Raw genomic sequence first — 12,018 nt, 5'->3', positions numbered from 1 at the left:
TTTATAATTTGATTGTTTTACCCTTCTTATAACGTAATCCCTACATCGCTACTATGTTTTCATAACATGTGACCAATTCCAAATCTCTCTTAAATATAATATACTCAAATCATGCTCTCCGAACGAAGAAGAATCAAGCACAAATTCGTCGTTTTGTCTTATTTTAAAGAACAACATAGTGAGTAAACAGGCAGAATAGCAATTAACATCTCATATAAGTGAAAAATGAAGGAGAAAACGAATTTTTGGCCGAAAAATTTAAAAATAACTCTCATTCCGGTGAAGGGACATTGATTTGTATAAAAAACATGTTTTAAAAGGGAGTAATTTGAACAAAAAATTATAAAAAGAGGGGCGTACTAGGCTGGGAATTAATGAAAATAGTAATACATTTCATTCTTGGTTCCGCTCCTACTTGCACGACGTGTTTAATTTCAAATTATAGAACTTGTAAAATTTTGTTAGCTAAATTTTGGGAGCGTATCGACTTTTAAGGTTAGCTTATTTCTTAATCTAGGTTGCACGGACACGCCTAGTTTTGAGCGTTCCCGTGTCGGACACCGACACTCGTAGGACACGCCTTGAACCGTGACCCCGGTTTTTATGTTAAAAGAAAACGTGTCGGACACGGCCCAACATGGTTGGACACGGCCCGTGTCCGATGGACACACCAAATAAGCAGTTTTGAAATCAAAATCTCACTTTATCAGTTATCATGACATCTCACTTTTCCATTTTCCCCTTACATCTCATTTATCCCCTTGTTTCTCTTGCATTGTGACGCCTTCCAGGCGAGCCCCTCGCCTGAGTCCGGCCACCGTCAGCCTCCCCTTCGTCGTCGGCAACCTCTCTCGCCATATAACTTGCTTTTTCATTTTTCCCTAATTTCTCAATCTATGTTTTATTTCTATATTAATCTCTATATTATTATACATAATAATAAGTTTCTAAATAATCAAATTAATCAAAATCAATCGTTATAATGATGATTATTGTTGTTGTTATTAAATTTGGGGGTTTTAAATTTGGAGATTATTGTAGATTTTTCGGAAGTTAGGGTTTGTTTCATTTAGGGGTAATTTTCGGAAGCGAATAACTGAGTTGTTATTCCGACTTACCGAAAGAAGTTTAATGAATAATTACAATGGTGCAAAGGATATCCGTGAACTCCCTTTTTTTAGCTTTTGGTGAGCATTGTTTGTCCAACTTATTTATTGTGCCTTTTAATGTTAATATATTTTGCGGAAAATATTCGGTTTGATAACTATGGCGAATAGTATTGTAAGACTCGAATTTGGGTTTTTAATTTGGAACCTTTGATAGTTTTTATTTTATTTTGTAAGACTTGAATGCTTATTTAAATTTGGGTTTGTAATTTGGAAATTTGTAGTTTTTAATTAAGACATGTTGATTTTAACGTATAAGACATTAATATTGATTGTCATTTTACGATTTTGTGGCCTTTAAATGACCAAAGTTTAGAAGTTGGTTATAATGTTCTTCAAATTCCCTTTATTTTAATATGTATATTGATTTTTTTTTTGCCGTGTCCGTGTCCTACAAATTTTCAACTGCCGTGTCGCGTGTCCGTGTCGTGTCCGTGTCCGTTTTCGTGCAACCTAGTTCTTAATCACGAGTGTTGGGCACAATCTATAAGTATGCTACGAACATCTGAGCCCAAGAACTTAAGTCCATAGGCGAGGTCGTAAACTGGTAACCACACTTATAAAGGGACACTACCAACTTTTTAAGGGTTTTTAACTTAATCTTTTGGTCGGTACATGGCACTAGGGCAGAGTACAGATCGGATATCCGATTCAAAGTGTTAGTTTGGATCGGATATCTATATGATCAATCCTGAAATTAGATATTCAATATCCAAATCAAATGTTTCGGATATCCAATGTTCGGGTATCCAAAATAATTGGATCGGATACGGATATCCATCGGATATCCATACTTTTGAATTTACTTTAAAATTAAGTTTGAAACACGATTATATTCGTAGTCTTACATGATGATTTTCTTTAATATTCTTACTCCAATGTTCTCGACATAAAATTTAAGTACCACTTACATATTTCTCTAATATTTTAAACATTAATTAAGTTGTATCAAATAAAATTTTATTTTCTCGAAATTATACTAGAAAACTATAGTTTCAGATCGGATCAGATATCCAAATGTTTTAATTCTAATATCCATATCCAAACCAAAACCAAAGATTTCGGATTAGATATTCAAACCAAACTTAACTTTCGGATCGAATATTGGATCAGTTTGGATAATCCGATTATTTGCTCAGCCCTATATGACACCAACCTTAAGTATGCGAGGTTTACAGTCGAAGGTGAACATTATTCATTTAATATAGCTATAGAATGACATTAATCTTTTCATAGTACAGACAAAAGAATTTATCGCATATGAAATATCTTTTGATTTTAAATTATAACTTATTGAGGTTCACAACTTTAACACTATTTAAAGCAAATACTTGTATTTCGAGTATATAATCATTTATATTTATATGATAAATTTTAAATTTTTTTCGTTTCCAAAAATTATTTTAAAACAAATGATAGGAGTATAATTTAAGCCTTTAATTAAGAGACAAAACACATGAACTCATGGTCCATTTCAAGGGAGGTCATATGCTCTTCTTCGAGGGATACTTCTAAATCCACACTTCCACCCCCTTCACAACCAGGGTGAGCAGTTATCTTCCCATCAGTTTTACTTCCGAGCCCCATGCGGACCGCTACCGCCTTGCCGAGTCCAAATTCAAGCCCATAAATATCGAACCTGATTGATCCACCTATAACCACTCCATTTGGGCCTTGAATGTCTTCTCCTAAACTTGATAAGCCCACAGTAGAAATCAGTTCTGCAACCCAATTCAAAGTATTACGGATGGACTTATCATCTTGGGCTTTTACGCCATCGTTTAAACGTATTGCAGCCCAATCAAAGTCATGGCCCAACAACTCGTCCACCTTGCTAACCACCCTTAATTGTGATATGTAATTCCCAAAGTAATTATCGGATAAAGGTGGGTCTAGTCGAGGGCGTGTATTTATCACCATGATACAAGCTGTTTCTTGGTCTGCTGACAGATTTCGAGCCCTAGTAATTGATTTCCATATAAGCGAACATAAACCTTGGAACGAAGATACATTCGGGTTGGACCTGTCTTTGTTGGCCTTGGCCTTGATCAATGCCAATGATTTAGCCGAAAAGTGAAAGACCCGATCTATTAATGACCTTATCTCACGTATATTCATGATTTCCTCAAGCCTATGAAGTGGCAACTTGTTGCACGGACCGTGCACATAGACCGGAACTCGAGAAATATCCAACAATTTTTCACTTGGATTGCTCGAACAAAAAATTTCTGATAACATGCTCATAAAATGCATAAAAGACGTGCCATCACCGGCACTGTGACTCATTGTAAATCCGATGAAAACCCCATCTACAAGCTCCGTAACCTGGATGGATAACAAAGGCCTAGTGTGACAATCATAATTCAAAATTTCTTCCCCAAGCTCGAAGAAACTTTTAACAATAACAGGCACATGGTCTGGTGAAAGGATATCTAATTTCGTAACACCCGGGGCAGTTACATGAGTTAGCCTTGTCCCAGGGCCCTTATTACAATCAATAAACACGCTACAAGCTTTTTCATCTGTAAAAGTCTCGGTCACAAAGCGACCAGCTAACGGGTAAAAATGGACAAGAGCGATCGAAAGAGATTCTTTTAGGGTATCAATAATATTAAGTATTGTGGAAGAAGTTGATTGATCATGGGTGTAATTGTAAAGGAGACCCCTTTGTATAGGGTCAATTCCTAACATACATATTTCAATTGGGGCTAAATAAATAGGGTTTTTTGATGCTAATACTTCATGCTTTGGCTTTACAAAATACTCTGAGATTAGCTCCATTTTTTGTTTTTAATTTGTTGGTTTATTTGCTTATGCAAATAGTATGCTCTTGTGGGAAAGATATAAGGTACACTTTAATCAATCATTGGACTAAAATTGCACCTAGAATGATTGAATCCTATGTGTTATCCACCACATACTATTTCGCAGGCCAATAATTGATGCAAAATGCAAATAAAACACGACATTTATTTCTTTGTGGTCACCACGTGAATTAGTCTCTTTGGGGCCTATATCTTTACAAGAACCGTCTGTCTTGCGTCAAACTGAACTTTTTGGTCTGAAATAATAAGACGTGATTTTGTAATCATTTTACAGTTCAATGTAACTACTATTGAAAAACCAGTTACCATAAACTGTAACACTGGTTATATCATTGTGGTTACATTTAACTATAAAATGGTCATATATGCACGTCTGAAAAATAAGACGAAAAATGTCGGTTTGAAACAAGAATTTGTGTTACAAGAAAATTATGAAAAATGAGGGAACTATTAGGGGGACATCAAATTTAATGAAATTCGTATAATACCCTAGTTAAATTGATAAAAATAGGAAAATGTTCTTTTATGAACAAATTTTACTTAATCATGGATGCAATTTTCAATTATGCCAATTCTCTGTCTCCTTGCCAATTCTCTCGTCTCCTTTTCCTTCCAATGCTCAAAAGCAAAAAATATTGGGATATTCTACATGGTACCCATTAATTTTTCGACTTTCTACATGGTAATTCTACACTTTTTAAAACATACATGGTACTCCTAATTGTTGTCATTATCACTAAGTCTACCTCTAAACTTTATTTTCCGTCAATTAAAATCAGTTTTAGTCGTTAAGTAATTACTTGGACGCGTAACCAAGGTTGTCATTTATCATCCCATGACATAAGGACTCTATTAAGCTAAATATTCATCTTTGGACGTGATAATTTGGCAAGGGATCAATAAATTTTCCGTCAAATATGTTTTAGCCCATATATATCAATAAATATTAGGATCGAGATGGATATTGAGCCTAATAGAGTCCTTATGTCATTGGATAATAACTGACAAGCTTGGTTACCCATCAAAGTCATCACTTAATGTTTAAAACTGAGTTTAATTGACGGAAAATAAAGTTTAGGGGTACACTTAGTGATAATAACAACAATTAGAGGTACCATGTATGTTTTAAAAAGTGTAAGGGTACCATGTAGAAAGTCGAAAAATTAAAAGGTACCATGTAGAATATCCCAAAAATTTTAATGAAGTAAAAAAAAAGTCAAAAGCACCCTTCCCTCAATGAACCACCTCGTCATACCACCCAAAAGTAGGGAGGTTCAAAATAAACCGAACCGAAATAACCGAATCGAAAACCGTGCATTTTTTTGGTTCGGTTAACTGAACCGTTTCGATAAAGAAGTTTGGTGAACCGAACCGTTAACTTTATTATGGAAACGATTCGGTTAAGGTTCGCAATTCTAGAAAACCGATTAACCGAACCGTTTCACAAAAAGTAAGCAAAAAAATTAAAAGGTTATATAAAAAAATGTTCTTTCGTTTAATTTTCTTGGTGTATCCAAATTATTTATTACTTAAATTGATTAATACTAAAGTTTATCTAATTAACTTTATTTTTAAGTATAATATATAATAAAACTTAATTAAACTATTATAAAAAATAAACGGAAACTGAAAAAAAAAAGTACATGTAGAACGATTATCGGTTAACCGGTAATCGAACAGTTAATAACAGTTTAAAGCGGTTATCTGAACCGTTTATAACCATTAGAAACTGCACGATTTAGGTTCGGAGTTTTGCCGAACCGAAGCGCGTGCGAATCGAATTAAATTAGCTGTCGGTGAACCGAACCGTGAACGAACACCCCTACCCAAAAGGCCGACCACCCGTCCTTGCCAAGCTTGCCCACCTGACTCCTTTCCTAACGTCATCCTTACCCTCCTATCACAAACCCTACCCGACCGCCCTCTACCTTTCCTTTTCACTACATCTGATCGCTTACCCGTCTCGCAAACTGTCACCCTATCACCACTGACTCTAATTGGGGAGAAACCCTAACCAAAACGAACCCTAACTAAAAAAAACAGTTAATCTAATAAAAAGAAAATGTCTTTTGAACCGAACCGTTACGAACCCTAACTAAAAAAATAAACAGTTAATCAAAAACAAAAAAACAGTTAATCAACAAATGGATATAATTAATTGTCATGATTATCTCTTGAAAATTAATTCGGTGTACATTTGTAAAAATGATGGCGAGAGATTTTGTTTCTTTAAGCCATGCTGCACATAAATTTCTTCCTCAAAATGGATTCTATCATGTAAAGTTTCACTTGCTGATCATGATACTTCATTGTTACGTATTTCTTAGATTTGTAAGTTTAAACAGTATGATTGAAGAATTTGGGAAAAAAAAATTGATTAGGTTTTGAGGGGAAGAGAAAGAGAGTTTTATTTAGATGAAGGATAGTGTATTGAAAATTTATGGTAAAATGTTTATGATTAAGTAAAATGGATACTTGAAATAATTTATTTAACATCAAACTTAAAACTTAAAAAGGGCAAGGATGTAATTTATATTTAAAATTAATTTTTGATTCTATAAAGATCCGTCTTTGATAAATACTTCATCAGTTTTACCGGTTATGGGATTTGGAGATGCAATTATTTATGAAATTGCTTCAAGATAAATAATTATTTCCTTCTTTAATTAATGTACATAATACTAGCTTCATGCATATAGTTAATCGCTATAATTTCATGCCATTGAAAAAGCATGGTGCCTTCATCTTGTTATCATCATCAAATCATCAAGTTCATAACATGTCCTATAATTCATTTTTTTTTTTTCGAAAAATTCACGTGATACCCTTAAACTTTGTCACTTTGCACATAGTACCCAGTATTATAAGTTTGTGTATATGTTACCCTTCACGTTTGATTTTTATGCACAACATGTCCTTTTTGTCGCTCTAACAAACTTCAATTCTGCATAAACCCGTGCACCGCAATTCGAAATAGACCAATTTTTTGTTCTACACACATTTTCTCATAATCTACGATTAGAGGGAAACAAAAAATTTCGACGTACATTTCTCGGGTTTTTTCTCTCGAAATCCTAAAATCGACCATAACTTTGATCTTAAATTTCCGAATGACAATTTTTTGTCTTACCAAATTATAGATCTCGAAGAGGTAGTCAATTTCAAAAAAAAAATTGGCCAATTCCGGATTCTAGTTTATGATTTATGCTCAATTGAAGATTTTAAGAACGATAGAAAGAACATGTTATACTAAAAAATCAAACTTCAAGGTTATTATGTGCACCAACTTAAAAGGTTGGATACCACGTACAAAATTACATACTTCAGGGGTACCACGTGAATTTTCCGTTTTTATTTTTTATTTTTATCATTGTCATCATCCATCATCTAGATTCTTCAAATCTAAATTTATATTGCTAACCATGAAAATTATATGTACCATATTGATATAAAATTACAAGTATTATATTGATATGTTTCCCTGAGTAAATATATTTCTCAAGTAATTTTCAATGGTAAATAATGATCGGTTATTTTACTAAACTGAATCATACCTAAAGCCCCCTCTCCTAAAAAGTTGCATCAAATCTTGATGGTTGTTACTTTGATTATACAAAAATACGAATTTCCTATAATACACTTTATCTTTATGTAAACAATTAAACTGAAAATATTAACGAATTTACGTTTATACCCTGGGCGTTACTCAAACTCAATTCCACCCGTGTCATCTCATTTTCAATTTCGGATATTGAGTTTTGAACTACTTCTTACTTTAATAATCTATGTATGACATTTTTAATATTTTATTACTAAAGTATATATTTTGAAAATAAAAAACAATTTCTTTTTTGCTGTGTTATGTGATTATTCCATTTTATATGTACTTTAATATCTAATTTCTTCTCGACTATGGTCAAATGTACTCCGTAATTAATTAAGATAAAAGTTAACTATACTTAGGGCATCAACAATAGATACACTTCAATTTGAGCCGTTCGAGAGGTCGTACCGGACCCTGTTTCTTATTCTCCCGGTTTTTTTATCACGCGTCCGAGGTCATTTCAGGAGTTAACCTATTCGATTCCACCCGATATTGAGTATTAATACATTTTTCACGATTATCCGAGGTTCGACGAATGCTGGTTTATGGCATACCGGCACCCCCAAAAGTCTTTCGTTGCTACTCAAATTTTGCGTGGCCGCTTTATCTGACCTAAGGAACTTTCTGCGCGACTTTCGGAGAATTTTGTTCCGGTACCGAACAATCCCGAAAAACCGTGTATTATACACTTCAATTTGAGCCGTTCGGGAGGTCGTACCGGACCCTATTTCTTTTTCTCCCTGTTTTTTATCACGCGTCCGAGTTCATTTCAGGAGTTAACCTATTCGATTTCAGCCTCGGATAACGAGTATTAATACATTTTTGACGATTATCCGAGGTTCGACGAATCTTTTTTTATGGCATACCGGCACCCCCAAATGTCTTCCGTTGCTTCTCAAATTTTGCGTGGCTCCTTTATCTGACTCGAAGAACTTTCTGCGCGATTTCGTGAGAATTTTGTTCCGGTACCCTGGAATCCCGAAAAACCGTGTATTAAAGCCTGTCTCAGACTCAGAATAACTCAGAATAAAGGTTGCCTATGTTTACAGGGTTTACAGGTGAGCCCTTGGAAAGAGGTTCTGCTCTCGTCACAACATGATCCAGCTTATAAGTCTTGCTCGCCGGCAGGCTCGTTCTCTCTTTAACTTCACGGGGAAAGTGCATTCCGGCAGTAGGAGGACTACCCAGATCCTTCACTGTTGGCAAAAAAGGACCAGTGCATCGCTCAAACCACTCAAGATATTAAACACTTCAATTTGGGCCGTTCGGGAGGTCGTACCGGACCCTGTTTCTTTTTCTCCCGGTTTTTTTTATCACGTGTCCAAGGTCATTTCAGGAGTTAACCTATTCAATTTCAGCCTCGGATAACGAGTATTAATACATTTTTCACGATTATCCGAGGTTCGATGAATACTGGTTTATGGCGTGCCGGCACCCCCAAATGTCTTCCGTTGCTACTCAAACATTGTGTGGCCGCTTTATCTGACCCGAGGAACTTTCTGCGCGATTTCTGGAGAATTTTGTTCCGGTGCCCTGGAATCCCGAAAAACCGTGTATTATAAACTTCAATTTGAGCCGTTCGGGAGGTCGTACTAGACCCTGTTTCTTTTTCACTCGGTTTTTTTATCACGCATCCGAGGTCATTTCGGGAGTTAAACTATTCGATTTCAGCCTCGGATAACGAGTATTAATACATTTTTCACGATTATCCGAGGTTCGACGAATGCTGGTTTATGGCATAGCGGCACCCCCAAATGTCTTCCGTTGCTAATTAAACTTTGCGTGGCCGCTTTATCTGACCCGAGGAACTTTCTGCGCGATTTCCGGAGAATTTTGTTCCGGCCCTGGAATCCCGAAAAACCGTGTATTATACACTTCAATTTGGTCCGTTCGGGAGGTCATACCGGACCCTATTTCTTTTTCTACCGGTTTTTTATCACGCGCCCGAGGTCATTTCAGGAGTTAACCTATTCGATTTCAGCCTCGGATAACGAGTATAATACGTTTTTCTCGATTATCCGAGGTTCGACGAATGCTGGTTTATGGCATACCGGCACCCTCAAATATCTTCCGTTGCTACTCAAATTTTGCGTGGCCGCTTTATCTGACCTAAGGAACTTTCTGCGCAATTTCCGGAGGATTTTGTTCCAGTACCCAACAATCCCGAAAAACCGTGTATTATACACTTCAGTTTGAGCCGTTCGGGAGGTCGTACCGGACCCTGTTTCTTTTTCTCCCGGTTTTTTATCACGCGTCCGAGGTCGTTTCAGGAGTTAACCTATTCGATTTCAGCCTCAGATAACGAGTATTAATACATTTTTCACGATTATCCGTAGTTCGAAGAATGCTGGTTTATGGCATACCGGCACCCCCAAATGTCTTCTGTTGCTACTCAAATTTTGCGTGGCCGCTTTATCTAACCAAGGTACTTTCTGAGCGATTTCCGGAGATTTTTGTTCTGGTACCCTGGAATCCCGAAAAACCGTCTATAATACACTTCAATTTGAGTCGTTCGGGAGGTCGTACCGGACCCTGTTTCTTTTTCTACCGGTTTTTTATCACGCGTCCGAGGTCATTTCAGGAGTTAACCTATTCGATTTCAGCCTCGGATAATAACGAGTATTAATACATTTTTCACGATTATCCGAGGTTCGACGAATACTTGTTTATGGCATACCGGCACTCCCAAATGTCTTCCGTTGCTACTCAAATTTTGTGTGGCGGCTTTATCTGACCCAAAGAACTTTCTGCGCGATTTTGTGAGAATTTTGTTCCGGTACCCTGGAATCCCGAAAAACCGTGTATTATACACTTCAATTTGGGCCGTTCGGAAGGTCGTACCGGACCCTGTATCTCTTTCTCCGGGTTCTTTTATCACGCGTCCGAGGTCATTTCAGGAGTTAACCTATTCGATTTCAGCCTCGGATAACGAGTATTAATACATTTTTCACGATTATCCGATGTTCGACGAATGCTTGTTTATGGCATACCGGCACCCCCAAATGTCTTCCGTTGCTACTCAAATTTTGCGTGGCTGCTTAATCTGACCCGAAGAACTTTCTGCGCGATTTCGGGAGAATTTTGTTCCGGTACCCTGGAATCCCGAAAAACCGTGTGTTATACACTTCAATTTGGGCCGTTCGGCAGGTCGTACCGGACCCTGTTTCTTTTTCTCCGGGTTTTTTTTATCACGCATCCGAGGTTATTTCAAGAGTTAACCTATCCGATTTCAGACTCGGATAACGAGTATTAATACATTTTTCACGATTATCTGAGGTTCGACGAATGCTTGTTTATGGCATACCGGCACCCCCAAATATCTTCCCTTGCTAATCAAACTTTGTGTGGCCACTTTATCTGACCCGAGGAACTTTCTGTGCGACTTCTGGAGAATTTTGTTTCGGTGACCTGGAATCCCGAAAAACGGTGTATTATACACTCCAATTTGAGCCGTTCGGGAGGTCGTACCGGCCCTGTTTCTTCTTTACCCGGTTTTTTAATCACGCGTCCGAGGTCATTTCAGGAGTTAACCTATTCGATTTCAGCCTCGGATAACGATTATTAATACATTTTTCACGATTATCCGAGGTTCGATGAATGTTAGTTTATGGCATACCGGCACCCCCAAATGTCTTCCGTTGCTAATCAAACTTTGCGTGGCCGCTTTATCTGACCCGAGGAACTTTCTGTGCGATTTCCGGAGAATTTTGTTCTGGTACCCTGGAATCCCGAAAAACCGTGTATTACACACTTCAATTTGGGCCGTTCGGGAGGTCGTACCGGACCCTGTTTCTTTTTCTACCGGTTTTTTATCACGCGTCCGAGGTCATTTCAGAAGTTAACCTATTCGATTTCAGCCTCGGATAATAACGAGTATTAATACATTTTTCACGATTATCCGAGGTTCGACGAATGATTGTTTATGGCATCCGGGCACCCCAAATGTCTTCCGTTGCTATTCAAATTTAGCGTGGCTGCTTTATCTGGCCTGAAGAACTTTCTGCGAGATTTCGTGAGAATTTTGTTCCGGTACCACGAATCCCGAAAACCGTATTATACACTTCAATTTGGGCCGTTCGGCAGGTCGTACCGGACCCTGTTTCATTTTCTCCGGGTTTTTTTTATCACGCGTCTGAGGTCATTTCAGGAGTTAACCTATTCGATTTCAGCCTCGGATAACGAGTATTAATATATTTTTCACGATTATCCGAGGTCCGACGAATGCTTGTTTATGGCATACGGGCACCCCCAAATGTCTTTCGTTGCTACTCAAATTTTGCGTAGCTGCTTTATCTGACCCGAGGAACTTTCTGCCTGATTTCCGTAGAATTTTGTTCCTTTACCCTGGAATCCCGAAAAACCGTGTATTATACACTTCAATTTGAGCCGTTCGGGAGGTCGTACCAGGCCCTGTTTCTTTTTC

General features: G+C 37.2%; 1 protein-coding gene across 1 annotated transcript; it reads right to left on the bottom strand.

Moving 5' to 3' along the window:
• Positions 1–2,606: 2,606 nt before the first annotated feature.
• LOC141649962 (putative acetyltransferase At3g50280) lies at positions 2,607–3,947 on the bottom strand. The gene has a single exon (XM_074458626.1). The coding sequence runs from the start codon at positions 3,945–3,947 to the stop codon at positions 2,607–2,609; it is 1,341 nt and encodes a 446-aa protein (XP_074314727.1).
• Between the last annotated feature and the right edge of the window lie 8,071 nt (positions 3,948–12,018).

This window comes from Silene latifolia, chromosome 3 (genome assembly GCF_048544455.1).
Source record: "Silene latifolia isolate original U9 population chromosome 3, ASM4854445v1, whole genome shotgun sequence".
NCBI lineage: Eukaryota > Viridiplantae > Streptophyta > Magnoliopsida > Caryophyllales > Caryophyllaceae > Silene > Silene latifolia.
Note: the sequence above shows the minus strand (reverse complement) of the source record. Positions and strands in the feature narration are given on the sequence as shown.